Source organism: Microtus pennsylvanicus, chromosome 21 (genome assembly GCF_037038515.1).
Source record: "Microtus pennsylvanicus isolate mMicPen1 chromosome 21, mMicPen1.hap1, whole genome shotgun sequence".
NCBI classification, from domain to species: domain Eukaryota; kingdom Metazoa; phylum Chordata; class Mammalia; order Rodentia; family Cricetidae; genus Microtus; species Microtus pennsylvanicus.
This window is the reverse complement of record NC_134599.1, coordinates 11,771,685-11,790,080: the sequence shown is the minus strand read 5'-3', so window position 1 is coordinate 11,790,080 and position 18,396 is coordinate 11,771,685. Positions and strand designations below refer to the sequence as shown.

Below are 18,396 nucleotides of genomic sequence, written 5' to 3'. Positions count from 1 at the left end.
TGCCTCAACCTCCCGCAGGGTGGCATCGGGAAGAGTAGGTTAAATGGATAAGACGAGGCGCACTCCCTCTGCTCCGAAGCCGCCGGCGAACTGGCCTAAAATAAAAAGGTCTCTGTCTGCAATCCCCGTTTGCTTGCCCGGTAATCCACCCCCGCCCCCAGCCCGCGCGCCGACCCGTACAGCTGTTTTTAATCCCTACTTTTCTCACTTGGCGTCCGGGCTGGGGCTGACCAGACGCGGAGCCACTTAGTGTTTCCTCCTCCCCCAGCCAGGGTCTGTCCTGCCTCCGCCGTCTCTTCTTTCTCCGCCTGCATCCCCCGGGGGGCAGAGTGTGGGAAGAACGAATTTCCGCCGGGTTTGCTAGCTCCTTGCCGACGTGGGTCCCTTCCGGACGCAGCCTGCGCGGCCCCCAGGCTACCCCCTTCGACTGCGCTCCGAGTCTCCCCGGACCTCCGAACGAGCAGGCGCCGGAGACGCAGGCCTAGCGGCCGGTGCTCAGCAGCCAAGCCGCACCCCAGCAGCTCTTGGAAGGGATCCCGCCTGCAGTGGGGGAATCCGCTTGGCGGGGAGAATCCGCGCCAGGGAATCCAGCTCTCCGGAGTCCAGAGCAAACAAAAAGCACCAACTCTTGCTCGCTCCTCCCGCCTCCGACGCGCATCCGAAGAAACAGTTTTCTGCAGAAATGCAACAAGTAGCACCCGGGACTCGCCGAGCGCCCAGCGCCTCCTGATTTGGCTCCCCGAAGCCCGCCTGCGGAGACCCGGGCCAGTTACCCGGACAAAGGGCGGAGGAAGGGCTAGACCGAGCAGCAAAGAAGTCCCAAAGAGGCCTTTAGCGACTCTGGCCCGACTGAGGGGAATGCAGAAGAGACACCGATCTGGCCGGCCCAGAGGACCATCCGGCCGCAGGGCGCTGGGCGGGCGGCGATGGAGGGTGTCGGCGCCGTGCGCTTCTGGCTCATGGTGTGCGGCTGCCTGGCGTTCCCGCCGCGGGCCGAGTCCGTGTGCCCCGAGCGCTGCGACTGCCAGCACCCCCAGCATCTCCTGTGCACCAACAGGGGGCTCCGCGCGGTGCCCAAGACCAGTTCGCTGCCTAGTCCCCAGGACGTGCTCACCTATAGTTTAGGAGGCAACTTCATCACTAACATCACGGCCTTCGACTTCCACCGCCTGGGGCAGCTCAAACGGCTGGACCTGCAGTACAACCAGATTCGCTCCCTCCACCCCAAGACCTTCGAGAAGCTCTCGCGCCTAGAGGAGCTGTACCTGGGGAACAACCTCTTGCAGGCGTTCGCTCCTGGCACGTTGGCTCCGCTACGCAAGTTGCGCATCCTTTACGCCAACGGTAACGAGATTGGCCGCCTTAGCCGCGGCTCCTTCGAGGGCCTGGAGAGTCTAGTCAAGCTACGGCTGGACGGGAACGTGCTAGGGGCACTGCCAGACGCAGTCTTCGCTCCCCTGGGCAACCTGCTCTATCTACATCTGGAGTCTAACCGGATCCGCTTTTTGGGCAAGAATGCCTTCACTCAACTGGGCAAGCTTCGATTCCTCAACCTCTCTGCCAACGAGCTGCAACCTTCCCTGCGCCATGCGGCCACCTTCGTCCCGCTGCGCTCCCTCTCCACTCTCATCCTCTCCTCCAACAACCTGCAGCACCTCGGCCCCCGCGTCTTCCAGCATCTGCCACGCCTTGGCCTGCTCTCCCTCAGTGGCAACCAGCTCACACAGCTCGCGCCAGAAGCCTTTTGGGGCCTGGGGGCCCTGCGCGAACTGCACCTAGAAGGCAACCGCCTGAGCCAGCTTCCCCTGGCACTGCTGGAGCCACTGCACAGCTTGGAGGCGCTAGATTTGAGCGGCAATGAGCTGTCTGCTCTGCACCCCGCCACCTTTGGCCACCAGGTTCGGCTACGTGAGCTCAGCCTGCGCGACAACGCTCTCAGAGCCCTTTCTGGAGACATCTTCGCTGCCAGCCCGGCTCTCTACCGCCTAGATCTAGATGGCAACGGTTGGACCTGCGATTGCCAGTTGCGGGGTCTGAAGCGCTGGATGGGCGACTGGCATTCTCAGGGGCGCCTTCTTACCGTCTTTGTGCAGTGTCGCCACCCCCCGGCCTTGCGGGGCAAGTACTTGGATTACCTGGATGACCAACTTCTGCAGAATGGATCTTGCGTGGATCCCTCACCTTCGCCTATAGCAGGCAGTAGGCAGGGGTCTCTATCCACAGCTACGGGGGAGGGGATGACGCCCCCTGCAGGGGGTCTCGCGCAGGAGCTACCACCGCAGCCCCAGCCCCAGCAGCGGGGGAGACTTTTACCAGGAGTGGCCTGGGGCGGGGCTGCCAAAGAGCTCATGGGCAACCGCAGCTCACTAAGGTTGAACCGGCGGGGTCCAAGCCTGCAGCTGCAGCGTCAGGGCCTCTCTACCGCTGCTGCTTCGGGTCCTGCCTCACAGTCCCTGGACCTGCAAGAGAAGCCTGAGCGAGGTCGTCCCACTCAAGCCAATCTTGCCCAGGCTGAGCCCACCCCGACGGCGGAGCCCGCCTCAGGGACACCATCTGCCCGAGACAGCTGGCAGCGCGCAGCAAAGCAGCGCCTAGCCTCGGAGCAGCAAGAGCGCGTAGTTGCGTCCGACGGTGGGGTCGGCTTGCCACCGCTGGTATCCGATCCCTGTGACTTCAACAAGTTCGTTCTGTGCAACCTGACAGTGGAGACGGTGAGCGCCAACAGCGCCTCGGTGCGCTGGGCGGTTCGGGAGCACCGCAGTCCCCGGCCGCAGGGCGGCGCACGCTTTCGCCTGCTCTTTGACCGCTTTGGCCAGCAGCCCAAGTTCCAGCGCTTCGTCTACCTGCCGGAGCGCAGCGACTCGGCCACGCTGCACGAGCTGCGTGGAGACACTCCTTACCTAGTGTGCGTGGAGGGCGTGCTCGGGGGCAGAGTTTGCCCCGTGGCTCCCCGGGACCACTGTGCGGGCTTGGTAACCCTGCCAGAGACAGGAGGTCGAGGCGGCGTCGACTACCAGCTCCTGACCTTGGTCTTGCTGGCTGTCAACGCTCTGCTGGTGCTCCTGGCTCTGGCTGCCTGGGGATCACGGTGGCTGCGGAGGAAGCTGCGTGCCAGGCGGAAGGGAGGGGCTCCGGTCCACGTTCGCCACATGTACTCCACCCGACGGCCACTGCGCTCCATGGGCACTGGTGTGTCCGCGGACTTCTCCGGCTTCCAGTCGCACCGGCCTCGCACCACCGTGTGCGCACTCAGCGAGGCGGACCTCATTGAGTTCCCCTGTGACCGCTTCATGGACAGCACTGGCGGTGGGGCCGGTGGCAGCTTGAGGCGGGAGGACCACCTCTTGCAAAGATTTGCTGACTAGGTTTAGTGCCTCCATGCGGAAACCATCTCAATGGCCCTGAGGAGCCTCTCTCCGTGACTCCATGCCATCTCAGAGGAAGACCTTCTTTTTTTAGACCTTTCTCCCTTTGTGCATTTGCTGAAGCCAAGTGGCACAGAAAGTGAATCCGACACCACCCTTCACATCCCAGTATTCACAAAGCAAATGGATGGGTGTTGGTTGTCAAACCCAAGAGCAGGGACAAGTGAACGCTGGGGTAAAGGTGAGAACCCTAAGCATATCTAGGGCATGGCTCCTGTGGCATTGGAGCATAGTAGCCTGGCCGACCTTGGGCTAGAAAGGGTGCTTTATGCTCCTACTAGGACAAGAAGACTCTGGTTTGTACATTTGTTTGCTCTGTAGTAGGGTTCTGCTCCCAGTTAAGAAAAGGGGGACTTGCCACCATCACAAAGGCTCTAGCAACTAACCCCCACCGATCTGGTGGTCTTTGCCGAGATGGGCAGGGTAAATAGGTACCACACTCACCCAGGAACCCTTTTCTGTTGGCTGGTAGAGCACCCAGGAAGCCTTAAGGTTTAAAACAACCAGATGGTACCTTTTTCAACAATATGAAGAGCATTTAACAAACAGACCCGTGAACTCAAACTCTTGACCTTGGTCTTGAACTGGATCCCTTCTACTGTTTATCCTCTACAGGATGTGTGACCTTTTGCTGACTTTTGGGTTACTGAGATTGTTCTCAGGAGAAGGCTGCATGCAATACTTCTCCACCAGGCTTGCTCCTGTGCTTTTAATTTTATTTTTAAAATCTGCATATGGAAAAAAATTGAATGCCAGATTTGATTTAAAAAATGCACTATGCATGAAACTGCTCACTCCCTAGGGCACTCCGGCCTTCCAGCTCACTTGCCACGTTTCTGATAGCTTGTCTAGATGGGAGTCAGTGTGATCTATTTCTCACTGCATTTCGTCAGGGTCCCACCCTTCTTGACAGCACCTGGGTCTGAGTTGCATGGCTAGGCAATATGCATAAGGTAATTGTCAGGCTGGGGATTGAGTTAGGTGGTGGTGTTTGCTTACGAGGCTCTATATCCATCCCAATACCACAAAATGAAGCGATGGGTGATGTGTGTTAGTGGTATATTTTCCGACCATATTATGATAGAAGATAAGAAGAAACTGTGGGAAACAAATGTGAAAAAAAATACAGTAATGAGTATCTGCTTCTACTAAACCCAGAAGATCATGAGTACTTAACCCTCACTGTGAAATAGTTATATATTTTACAAATTAATTCCTTCAGTAGCCAGTGTTTTACTGTGTTATTAAATCTTATCTTTTAGTAGTAGTTGTAATGTTTATTATTATTTTTTTTTACTTTAGGATTAATCTCCTACATTTGTTTAGTTGTGTTTTTAACTGTTTGGGATACTTTTCTTCCCTGATATTTATGAAGTCTGTGTTTATATTAAATGTAGTGGTCGGGTTCACATTAATAATTCGTGTGTGGTCCAAGTACACTTACTAAGAGGATGTACACTGTGGTTATAGCCAGCGTGGTTATGGATTTATTAGCAGTGGGGTACTGTGCAGGTCAGCCAGTTCAAGGTGCTATGGCTAATAGTGACTCTTCTGTTTCAGGCCTCGGGCCCCTGAGGGTCCCAATGACTCAGGGAATCCATCACAGTTCAGAGCCCTTCAACCCACTCACACTATGTTTGGCCTACATGAGCCATGCCTGCCTTGTTCCAGCAGCTGAGGACCCAGGGGTCTAAATGAGCTGGTCTTTGTTTATGTCCGGATGAGTAAATGTCCAGACCACTTAAGCCACAGCTGCTTTTCTGGCAGTCTTATCTGCGGGGCCCAAACTTAATAAACCACAGGAAATAGACTGTCATTCTTTGTTTGCTGCAGGCCTCGTTTTAGATTCCGAGCGTATGGTACGTGGGAGGTGGGAGGTGGAGCTGTTTGCTCTTATTTTCAACCTGCAGGCTATCTGGCACCTTCTGTATAACTCACAGTTTTTCATGCACAGCAAGTTACATCTCTTAGTTGTTTCTTTTATGCAGTGTAAAATCGAGGCCCATTGAAAGTCTGGGGATAAAAAAAAAAATACTGGATTGGATCTACCACCTGCCTTTTTCAACTGTAGAATATCACCAAAAAATGGTTAAGGCCTGGATTTAAAATAGTTTTACTGAAAAGTCTTTCAGTGAGAATAAATAAATGTTATACACTGTTATGTTCAATTATGTCAATAAACCCACATACTAATGGAGATGTCTTGTTGGAACTTCCAAATATTTTGATGCATGTTTAAAATGACAGGATGAGTTTTTCAACAGCAGTTTTCACTCATATAAATGAAATATAAGCTTGGTATTTATGAGGGTTCTTTTTATTATTTTCCTTTTTATAAAGAGTATGGACTCTATCTTAAAGAAATGATTGTATACAGAAGTTTCTGTCCCACCCAACCATTCAGTCCCAAAGAATCACACAGAGGCATGTATTAATTACAAACTGTTTGGCCTATTAGCTCAGTCTTATTACTAACTAGCTCTTGCAACTTAAATTAACCCATAATTCTTGTCAGTGTTTAGCCACATAGCTTGATACCTTTTCTCAGTAAGGCATTTTCATCTTGCTTCCTCTGTGTCTGGCTGGTGACTGACTCTGTTTTTCCTCTTCCCAGAATTCTCCTCGTGTGGTTGCCCCCCATACTTCCTCCCTAAGTACTGACCAATCAGTGTTTTATTAAACCAATAGGAATGACAAATCTTTACAGTGTACAAAAACATTATCACGTAGTAGTGAATGATTGTGTGAGTTTATATGTAAAGAGACAGGCACATTGCTCTAAAACTAAATGGCCAGCCCAGAGTAAAATGTTGCCAAATGCCAATGACAGTAAGGTGGCTAGGTCCTACCTAACAGCTGCACCATCTGGATTTCATTCTTTTTTCCACATTTACAGAGTTTGTAAAAAGATAAAAATTTTTAAAGATAAAGAATCGTCTTTGTATGAGTTAGCAGTGTTAAATCTCCAAGCCACTGCTAGGTCTGGTTCAGCGTAAACCTCACACAATGCAGGCTGCTTCGGCAAGGTGGGAAGTGCGGTCAGGGCAGCTGCATTCATTGGCTGCCCCTGGTTCTCACCAAAGCCCAACAGCAATGAACCGCTACTATGTGTGAAAGAGTCATTTAAAGCAGACATCGGACTGTTTGCAGTTACTCACTCCCCCTTCTCTTTTAAGAGTTGGAGATAAATGACTGCCAAACATATGAATGCCAGAGATTTATTCAAACCTCCAGACTGTGGTCCAGGGTGAAGAGAATTATAGTCACCATCTTAAGAGAATTATAGTGTGAAAGTCCACGACCAGGACACGTGATGCAGGCTCATGGCCATCAGAGGGTCATCACTGCCCCCCTCCATTCTCTACGGTCATCCTCTTCTGCGTCAGTTGAGATGGACATCCTGCATTTCGACTGTACAGAGAAACTACTGAGCAGCAGCCAGCAGAGACTTTGCCAGCACGTGCTTGAGTACATCCTTACTAGCTGGGTTCTCCTGCAGGAAACGGCACGTTGCGTGACGCTGCTTAGAATTTCAGGGCCTAGGCATTTCTGCCTAAACACAATTAGAAAATCCTATAATAAGATAAAAGCTATCTATCCCTGCCCCTGTCCCTTGGGACTCTTCGACAATTTGGTGTAGAATGATAGTAATTGAAATAATTTCTCATAATTTCAAAAGGGGGTGAGTTTAATAGTCAGGAAATGTTTCATGTTTATGAAATGCTTGGCATAATTTGCCTCATCCTTCAGACAAAAATTTAGGGTGCAGAGGCAGCTCGATTTTGCGGTGACTCCCTTTTTTTGTCCCTTCCTCCACAGCCTACCCAGGATCCTTTTCCTTTCAGCTTTCTTAAACATTTACTTTCCATGCTTTTCTTCTGAGGGATTTTAGGCCATTTCATCTTTAGTAAAAGGTGGGGCAAATAATGTTCTTCATGTTGCCCAAGGAAACTGAGCCATATGGAGATTCTGCTTAAGCATTAGTGGATTAATTATTGAAATAACTGTGAGAGACTAAGTAGAAAGGCCATACTCTGGCTGCTTTATCTTGAAACAGAGTACCTGATCATCTGAGAGCGTTCCAGCCACGGGTAGTGTGATTTGTCCTTTGTACGGTACCATGGCTCTGTAATTTGACCGTGGAGACAGAAATTGGCTGTCATGTCCATCGATCCAGACCCTAGCATGCCCTGAGTGTGTAATCAGACAACATTTCTTCCAGACTGCCGAGCTGTCTGGTGCTAGCTCTGTGCCTCCGCCTGTGCCGAGACAGGGGAATACCACTGTGAACCGAGACCAGGTTGCAACTGTGGAGCACACGTTTCCCCTTGCCAGATTATGGCTTCAGGTGAGGTTGTGTTCACCCTGTAGCTGACGTCACACTTAGCTCTTAGCACGTGTCCACTGTGGCATGCGAAAACTCACTTTTGCTTCAGGCCGTCACCCTCTGAGTCCCTCATCTTCCAGTCACGTATCCTTCCGAAGATTTTCACTTTAGGAGATTAAAATACCTCTCAATAACAGCACCCACATTAACTCCTCTCAGCAAGTTAACAAAACTGCAGTGTTTGTTTCCAGCCCGAAATGTCTCCATTGGAAATATTCCCCCACTTATATCCCTAAGCCCTGTCCTCATACCTAACTGATGTATTACTTTCTGGTCCAAGCTTAGACATCCTTGGCAGGAAACATGTGGCGGTCAAAGGATAACCTGTAAGAATAGGTTCTATCCTGCCCCATGAGTCCCTCTCGCAGGCCCTTGTTAGTGTTCTAAACTGGTAGTCACACCTCATTCAGCCAGCACACTATTGCTCTGTCTATTCCCGGAGCTGGTGTTCGTGTAAGCGTGAGCCGTAGGCGCTCTGCTGTGTGTTGTGTCTTTTTAGGGGTGTATGTGTGTGGAGAGAGGAAGGGGTCTGTTTCCAAGTTGCTCCTTCCACAGTGCTGCCATGTGGTGGCCCAGGGGTGGGGCTTGAGGCGGTCCTCCCTCTTCCTCTCTCATCTCTGCCTACTTGCTAATTCCTCATTTATCAGGAAGAGCTCCACAGGCTTCTGCTGCCAAAGCTCTTGGCTTCTGTCCATTCGCTCAATGCATGTTATTCGAATGGAGTTACACTCCCGAAAAGCTGTTTGCTTCTTGAAGACTATGTGCTTCCTCTCTCAGCCTTCCCAGGGATTGTCACATTTTTTTTCTACTTCTGAATTACTACCAAATGCACACATTCACACGCTCATTCACACTTGCATACATACACACTCATACATACATACATGAGCTCACACACACACACATATACACACTCATATATTCATTTACATACATTGATATACTCACACTCATGCACACATGCTCATACATTCACATTCACATACATATGGACATTCACATACAGACACTAACACATGCATATGTGCACACACATACGCACACACACACTACCTCCTTTGCCTTGGCCTGGTCTCCTCTTTGCACCGTGTGCTCTTATCCCTTACCGGGGCTTTCTTCACCTAAAAGCTCATAATTTAAAATGTATCAAGAAAGTTGCCAGAATATTTCACGTTTGTACTCTCTACTCAGCAGTATTCTCTCTTCATGCTCTTTCTGTTTGCTTTAAAGCTCCCTCTCTCCATCCCTGAGAGCAGTTCCTAAGCTCATATTGCTTTCCCCACAGGAACAGCTCTCTTAAATAACCGTGACATAATGATCATGGTTGGAATTTGTAACCCTGATTAAAAAAGTATGAAAAAAGAGTAAAATCAGATTTCCGTTCCTTTCCAGTGTATATTCAAGTTACCTACTCTCTTAAACAATCCTCGAACTGCACTCTTTCCTTTTCTCCTTTCTTTGCCTACTCCTTGTCCTCCTCCTGCTTTCGGTCATGGTGTATAGCACAGCAATAGAAAGCCAGTTTGGGAGCTTAGTGATTCTCAACCTCCTCGGTGCTGAGATTCTAGCATGCACCATAGCGCCTGGCTTGCAAATTGATCTTGAAATGTCTCCATGCCTGCTGGTCCAAGGTCAGTAAGCATGGCTAGGCATGCATCCTGTACCTTTGGTTTAAAGAAGTAGAAAGCCTTTCTCATCCAGGCATGGCATATCCAGTACTCTGGAGGAAGAGGCAAGTGGATCTCTGCCAGTTCAAGGGAACATAGTGATTCTCTGTCTCAAAATCAAATCAGAGCAAAACACCTTTCTTGAGAATAACCTCTGCAATTTTGTTACAAACAAGAGACCCTAACTCTTTCTAGTACTATTCTGAAACATTGATTAATGCATTTTTTTAAGACAGGGTTTCTCTGTGCAGCCCTAGCAGTCCTGAAACTTGCTTTGAAGACCACGCTGGTCTTGAATGCACAGAGATTCACTTCTCTCTACCTTCCAGTTTCCCACCACTGCCCGGCGATTGATGCCTATTCTTGTGCCAAAATTGTTACCTTGCTTGCATGGTAAATCTTGAAATGAGGTTTTCCTATCGTTTTCTCTATTAAAGATGACTTTAACTCACTGGACATTTCCAGTGTATGCAGACATTATCGAGAATGGGAAGCACAGGAGTGCTAAATGCTTCACAGGTTATAGCCCCTGTAGGTTATATATTATATATATTATTTTAAATTTTTTTGATGTGTGTGTGTGTGTGTGTGTGCGTTATTGCCAGATAAAATATGTCTTGGTGTGAGTAAAATGGTTCAGCAGCTAAACTGCCTGCTGCCAAGCCTGGGGATCTGAATTAGACCCCCGGGACTTACATGGTTAAAAGAAGAGAGCTGACTCCTACAGATTGTTCTCCGGCCTCCATACGCACACTGTGGCACATGAGCATTTGTTCATGCACTCACACACACACACACACACACACACACACACTGCATGCATGCACTAAAAGTGATTTGAAAATATAGTTTGGGGCTGGAGAGATGGCTCAGTGGTTGCTCTTCCAAAGGTCCTGAGTTCAATACCCAGCAACCACATGGTGGCTCACAACTATCTGTAATGAGATCTGGTGCCCTCTTCTGGCCTGCAGGCAGAGTACTGAGACTATTGTATACATAATAAATAAATAAATCTTTAAAAAAGATATAGTTTGACAAGAATTATGTTTTTGATAATTCAATTTCTTTATAAAAAAATTGACACAACTGGATAACTTATAGATGTCTTTGAGTTCTCTGGGTTGGGAGTTCCAGTCAAGGCTCTGGCAGATCTAGCATTTAGGGATGGCCTACTTCACCCAATCTGTGTCCTCACTGGGTACATGGAGTAAAGTAGCCAGTCTATGGCCTCTTTTATAAAGGTCCAAATTCCATTCACAGGGGCTCTGACTCAAGGTCTAAGTGTATCCTAAAGGCCTTACTTCCTAATACCATTTCCTGGGGATTATCATTTCAATGTATGACTTTGGTATCTGGGAGAATACAAACATTAGGATTGGAGTAGGTGCAGGTGATTGCATTGGAGGAAAGCTGAATGTTTTGTATATATGAGACAAGTCTCATCACATAACATGGATTGTTCTAGAACTTGTGATTCTTCTGCCCCCACCTCCTGAGCACTGGGATTACAGACAGGCAGCACCACCCTGGCAAGCACTGACCTTTTACTGACAGCCTTGGATCTGTGAATGCTTCCTATCTCTCAACGGATTTACCTCCTGATAGAGATTGCCTGGGTTTTAGAAACAAACTTAAATCTATGTTGCTAGCACTATCTGTATTTCACAACTTTTTGAGGCTATCATAAGTGAATTTTATTTCCATTTTTTTCTTTTTTTTATTAAACTTTTTTACCATATAGCGTTGCTTGATTATGTTCTTTTTAAAAAATATTTATTTATTTGTTTATTTATTTATTTATTTATTATGTATACAATATTCTGTCTGTGTGTATGTCTTCAGGCCAGAAGAGGGCACCAGACCTATTACAGATGCTTGTGAGCCACCATGTGGTTGCTGGGAATTGAACTCAGGACCTTTGGAAGAGCAGGCAATGCTCTTAACCGCTGAGCCATCTCTCCAGCCCCTTGATTATGTTCTTTACCCATTCCCAATTTTGTTTTTCTAAAAAAGAAAAAAACTATAAAATTAAAGTCAAAGCAAGCTAGAAAAAAATTAATAAGAAGAAGCCCAAAATAATGCAAAAGGCACATACACACACACACACACACACACACACACACACACACTCACTAGTGGAGTACATTTTGTGTTGGCCAACTATTACTGGGCAAGGGACCTACTTGGTAGTATGGCTGATATGCCCAGTGATACTCCACTGAAGAAAACTAATTTTCCATTTCCTAGCAAGAATCAATTGCAAATTGGTGCTTGGTTATGGAATGGACTTTGTGTCCACTTTCTCGTCTCTGTCCCTAGATTTTGTCTGGTCTGAACCTGCATAGGTCTGTGCATCTGTCAGTCTCTGAGAGTTCATATGTGCATCAATCCTGTTGTGTTTGGATGATGTTGTTTCCGGGGAGTCATCTATCACCTCTGGTTCTGGAAGCTTTCTGCTTTTCTCTTCTGCATAGATCCCTGAACCTGGAGGGAAGGGGTTTGATAAAGACATCCCATTTAGAATAGAAAGCTCCAAAATCCCCCTCTCTGCACATTGTCCAGATGTGGGTCTCTTTGTTAATTATCATCTACTGCAAGAGAAGCTTCTCTGGTGAAGGTTGGGTGATGCTCTAATCTACAGGTATGGCAATATGTCATTTTATTGTTATGCTCCTTCAGAAGAATAATAGACTGTCTTTAGCAGTGTTAGGTATGGCTTTAATCTCACAGAGGACCTTAAACTCAATCAAACAGTGATTGGTTACTGCCACAACATTTGTGCCATTAGTATATTAGTTTATCTTTCAGGCAGGTTGCTGTTGTAGGTCAAAGGGTTTGTAGCTGGGAGATATTGATGATTACTTTTCTCCTCCAGTATCCTGTAAAGTGCCTTTTAGCATCATTAACACTAGTTGGACACCAGTTCAATTTCTCTATAGTCGATGACATAAGTAAGGTTATAGGATCCCATTGGTCAAGGACTCAAAAGATGTAGCCCATTTTTGGCCCTGAAGTTGTGCTTGGTGGCATAAGATATCTAGTTGATGCCTTTTAAATTCTACACATTGGCCAACTACACATATCATGGACTTGCTAAACTTAGTTTTGGGAGCTTTCTGCTCTAAAGTTTACAACATGCATCTTACACTTAACCACAGGAGTCTTCTCAGGCATGGGGATGTCTCTTTCATGTACAATAAGAATTTTTTTAAGAGAAGAATTTTATTTTAGAGTAGGGATTGGTTCTGTACACAAGCTACTTCCTTTCATAAACGTGACCACATTATTTTATTGTTCTGAGATAATCTCAATCTATAGCCCAGGCTAGGCTCAAACTCTTGTTCAGCCTCCCCAGTGCCTGGGTTATCACTGTGTAGAATTATGCAAGGCCCTTGTAAAAGCTTGTCTTGGCTTGCAGTTAACCTGATTTGTTTATGTTTTGTCTATGGCTGTTCTCATGTTGAAACAGTGATGTAGAGTAACTCGGGCTGAGAACGCATAATTTATGAAGCATAAAATATTTACTATCTGCCCCTTTAAGAAAAACCCCTTTAAACACTGATAGCCAACTGAAGAAGCAATTGAATCCCAGCATTTAGAATCAGTTCTATAATCCCTAGGAAGCTGAGGCAGGAGGATCATCACAATTTCACAACTTCAAGGTCAATCTGATCTACCTAGTGAGTAGACAGGCTGGACCCTGTCTCTGAAAAAAAAAATTTGTAAGCATAAGTAACCATAAGTACTTAGGTCTCTCTGGGATCCTTAAGCCTTTGGATGATTCTCTTTCAAAAGTTTTAATAATTTTGTAACGTTTCACGTGTACCTTTCAATATTTCTTTGTCCTGCTTTCTTTCATTTTGTTTATCTGGGCATCTATTACACAAGTGTCAATCATATGATCTTACTCTATAGCTCCGGACTATTATGGCTTCTTTTTCTTTTAGACTTCAAAAAATGCATTTCAGTTGGCCTCTTTGTAAGACTGCTAATTTTAACCCCATCTGCTAAAAATTCCTTCAGGGCGTTCTTCATCTTGAATAACTGTCATTTTAAAAAGTCTTTACCCGTTGACTGGAATTCTTTGCCTGTTGATGTATGTCATAACTTCTCAATAGGTATTCGGTCATATTAATGTTCATCACATTGAAGCATCTTCCTCAGGGCTTTGGCGATGGGCTCTTGCTGAGGTCCAGGTTTACTGCCTGATTTATTGAAATGGTAGGCTACCTTTCTTCCTAGTGTGTCTTGGAAGTGATATTACTAGCTGAACACTAGACATTGGTTCAAACACACATAAATAGCTCTATCCTCACAGATGATTATGTCATTTCTTATCTTAGGCCATGACTGGGGAATTGAATTGAGCCAGCGTTTTTTTAAGCAGGTTTAGGTCTGGTGTTGCCAGCATGTGCTGCAAACTTCAGGTCTTTCTTGCTTCCCACAGGCTCATTTCCCAAGCAGAATGCTCAAGACTTTAGCTTTTTCCCATTTATTTATGTCATCTATAATAAATAAGAAATGTTCTATTTAAAGATTTATTTATTTATGTATTTTATGAATATGAGTGCTCTGTCTCTATACGTGCCTGCATCTCAGAAGAGGGCATCGAGGTCTATTCTAGATAGTTGTGAGCCACCACGTGGTTGCTGGGAATTGATTGAACTCAGGCCCTCTGGAAGAGCAGTCAGCTCTCTTCACCTCTGAGCCATCTCTCCGGCCCCAAGAAAATTGTTCTTGATTGGATGGACTGTGTTTTTGAAGAGTTTGTATACATGAAGGAGAAATTCGATTCTATTTTATAAAAGTGTATAAAACCTGGTGATTTTCTATTTTTCGAATGAATTAATGTGAGATTCCCTTTGTAGTCAAACAGTTCTGTATGTGAGTTTGTTTCGGTGCTGTAAGCGAATGGGAAGAGTTCTCTACTTTCCTGTGCGTGAGGCTCTGACAGCAGCAGGGGCACTTTCACTTAGGGATCTCTCTAAATGTTGCATTTACTATGAAAGGAGCAGAGTCCCACAGCAGAGCTGGACTTGCCATTGTGTGTGGTTCACTTGAGCAAATGTGAAATTGAAACCAATGCTGATGGAGAAGAGTAAAATGAGCTAGAAACAACGTAACACTCTACAATTGTCCCAGAGACTCAGTATTGTAGATGAAGAAAACCAGCTCACTGATACAAGCGAATTAAAATGACTAACTGCGATGCTGTACAGTGAAGTCTTAGAAAATGAGGTCAGGGTGCGTTGGCGATAAACTGTATCGGAGATTTTTACCTTGAGGTTGTCTGTGAACCCTTTCACTCATACATTGTTTGGGAGTCTTGGGTATTGCATGCTTTTATTATTACACCACATATTGTGTCCAGCCACTTAGTCTTCAGAAGACCCACCCTCTGAAGTACTTCACACATTAGAACCTGGTCATGGAACAGAGAGGGCTCCGGGCTGACGTCCAGAGTCAAGAGGTGTTGGAGCTGATACAAAAGCAGGCTGTTCAGCTCCCAGTTTTTGCAGCCAATCCCAGTATTCCGCCACTTCAATTGTGCTCATCATGACAGATGAAACCTCAGTGGCTTGTCTTCAGATGCACCATGCAGCCATCCTTCTGGGATGTCACTGTGAAAATCATGCTTTAGTTCCGTATAGTTTTGACCTTCGCTTTCTGCCTACTTTTCTTAATTTATTGAATACATAAAGGCAATGTCTGGTGTTATATCATTCCTCCTTCATATTCCACGAACATGTAGCTGCCTCCCAGCCACAGATGCTTCAGTCTGTCTTGACGTGGCTGGGTCATAGTTGTACAGCAAAAGGTCAGTTCTTTCCAGTCTGAGCTCCCTAAGGATAATATGTCTGTCTTGCTATCTATTTTTTCTTTTTTCTGTCTCTACAGGACAGAGCTAGCAGAGAGTTCCTTGTCCCCACCCTGGCTTATTACCCAGAGCTGCAAGGCAGCTGCTCAGTCTTTCTGCCCTGTGACTCAGCTCAGAAGCCAGGTACACAGGTGGGAATTATATGCATCTTCATGTTGTGGGAAGTCATTTAATGGCTAGGTCCACTCAAGTATATGTTTACCTTGTCACCATTGAAACCTGACAGATGCTGTGAGATAGTATATTTGACTGGAGGTGTAATATGATTCTAATATTTCTATCTGTAATATGAAAATACGTTCCTCAAAGGGGGAGACTTAGGGTTTGGGGGAGAAGCTTAGTTGGGAGTGATGCGAAGCCCTGGTTTGATTCCCACCACTACATAAGCCACACACAGGAGTGCACTCTTGTAAGCCCAGCACTCAGTAGGTGGAGGCAGGAGGATCAGACATGTAAGGTCATCTTCAGTTATAGATCCAGAGTTGGAAGCCATCCTGGGATACTTCAAATGCTGCCCAAACAACAAGAACAGCAGCAGCTGCAGCTGCAGCAGAAGCAGCAACCTTAATAGAAGATTTAGCATAAATATCCTCCCTTCACGTCTTCCTGTAGACTTCAGACTGCTCTGAGTGAGTCTAATGTCTGTCAGTCCTCTCTTCACCCAGTGGGGGTTCACATGGTAGAGTCGCAGTAAATGCTAGTGCAATTTTAAATACTCCTTTGGCGTTAGCCCTATTAGGAATGAAGTTTTTATTGGAAAGCTTTTGATCTCCTGAATGTCAGGGTTTCTATTTTCTGGTGCACGGGAGACGGTATTGTCATAGCCACACGAGCGACTTCGCGCTACTTTGTCTTCCCTTTACTCCCTTCTCCCGCAAAATCATGACAAAGACTTTAAAACATTCAAGGGCTATTGATAATTCATGAATTTCTTTCTGTCACAGAAAGACAGGTGCTTCAGTGAGATAAGGGACACTGTGGACATGAATTGAGGTACAAGCAAGGAGCCCTGCCAGGTAAGTGGTTATCTGCAGTTGCCAGAGAGAGCAGCCTCAGTAGCTGATGGGGCCGCTGACCTTGGCCCGTGTATCATCATCGCACCGGGGCGCAGGAGCTAATGTCTCCATTCTCGTGAATGCGCAAGGAAGGGTGACTCACTGCAGTGGAAAAGAATTGTCTGCACCAGCGGACCCTTCCACTGAGGGTCAGAGGCAGAGAAAGAGACAGAAAAATGGGGAGGGAGGGGGAGAGAGAGAGAGAGAGAGAGAGAGAGAGAGAGAGAGAGAGAGAGAGAGAGAGAGAGATTGGTTTCTTATATATTCTTTCCTCTTCTGACTTTGTTCTATTTTTACCGAAGAGGGAAAATAGCACTGGACTCTCATCCTTATCAGAAAGCTCAGATTTTTGCAGCAGCTATTCCAGTCTCCAAGACTTCAAGGGCATAGTTTTTCCTTATAAGGGAGCTGAGCGAGGCTGCAAACCATGGACAATCTGGGCTAGCATCTCTCTGGCTGTGATTGCGGTCTGATTAGAGCTGAGGTGAATGATACAGCCTTGGATAGATGTGTGTTTTCTTCCCCACTCTGACCCCGCTGCAGCACTGACTGCTTTCTGGCCTGGGCTTTGGGGTATTTTATTGTTGGTGTTGGTGGTTTTGTTTTGTTTTTGCTTTTTTTGTTTTTTCAAGACATGGTTTCTCTGTGTATCTGCTATCCTAAAACACACTCTCTAGACCAAGCTGGCCTCAAACTCACAGAGATCCACCTGCCTCTGCCTCCATGTGTGCTAGGATTAAAGGCATGCACCACTGCCTGGCTGGCCTGGGGTTTATAGAGCAGCTCCGAGATGCTCTGAGATAGTGGAACACATCTGTGTGAGAGCCAGTGTGGAGACAGTGCTTAGTCTCTGGTTGTGCTAGCTCAGGGGTAAAGAGACCACCAAGACTGTATTTCTATAAAGTTGTTACCACCTGTAACATGTTGTTAGGACATCCAGAACAACAAATTACAAATTTAGAGTCTTAAACCACAGAACCATGTTGTCTCAGCCTGGAGGATGAAGGTCCAAAAAGGTCTCACAGGGTGGGTTTATTCTAAGGCCTGGAACCTTCTCATGGTATCCTCTCCTCTGGGTTCCGTTGGTCTCTGTGCAGTCTTGAGTTTGTTAGACTGTGGCCTTACAGTCTGCCCTGATCTTGAATGGCATATCACTTCCTGTCTATGCCATCTGTGTTCAAACTTTTGGTTACTACAGTCACAATGGAATAGGAGACCCATCTACTTTATATGTCCCCATGCTGTCTAATTAATTGTATCTACACTAGCTCTGCCTCTACCATGCTGTGTGGAGGGAGTGGAATTCGCATCCAGGTTTGGAGGGGACATGATATAACTCATACTGCTTGCAGTTCTGCCCCCGGGTGGTTGACTGTTGACTAGCAGCTGAGGTGGGGAAGCAATGGAGAACTGGCAGGATAGTCAATGTTTTTAGACAGAGAATCTTGACCTTGCAAAGGGCGAAGCTGGAGGGGTCCGGCTCATTCGCTAGAATGGTCATTGTTTGGGAGATGCTGGCAGCGCCTGATTTGAAATATGACCTAAGGGTCAAAGAGAATTTAGCCTCAAGTGGCATTCAGATTTCAGCTTCTCAGACATTTCTTAAGTCATTGGCCTAATGCCTTCAGGAGCATAGGGTGCTCATCTGAGGGGCCTGCTTCTCTCCATGTTCTCCAGTCTGGTAGAGATGGAACTCAAAGGACCAGCTCCTGGCAGAGTCTTTTCTCTATATAGACTGATGTTGCAATGCTTTAAAAATACTGTTTGGGAGGAGTGAAAGGGAGATCCTTCAGTGGATAAGAGCACTTGCTGAGTAAGCTAGAGGACCCCAGTTCAAATTCCCAGTACCCGCAAAAGCTGGATGTGGCCACAATGTGTCTTTAATACCACAGTTAAGGGTTGGAGACAGGAGAATCCTGGGAGCTTGCTGTTCAGTTAGTCGAGCTGAAATGACAGGATCAAGTTCACTGAGACTCTCTCAAAA

The 18,396-nt window shown here is 46.7% G+C and overlaps 1 protein-coding gene across 1 annotated transcript; it reads left to right on the top strand.

The window, feature by feature from the left end:
* The first annotated feature begins 563 nt into the window (after positions 1-563).
* Tril (TLR4 interactor with leucine rich repeats) lies at positions 564-5,622 on the top strand. The gene has a single exon (XM_075954988.1). It carries the CDS (start codon positions 927-929, stop codon positions 3,363-3,365), a length of 2,439 nt encoding a protein of 812 aa, XP_075811103.1. The 5' UTR covers positions 564-926; the 3' UTR covers positions 3,366-5,622.
* Positions 5,623-18,396: the final 12,774 nt, after the last annotated feature.

Excerpts from the sequence above, each read along its gene's own strand:
- Tril (XM_075954988.1), top strand. The coding sequence starts at position 927 with ATGGAGGGTGTCGGCGCCGTGCGCTTCTGGCTCATGGTGTGCGGCTGC.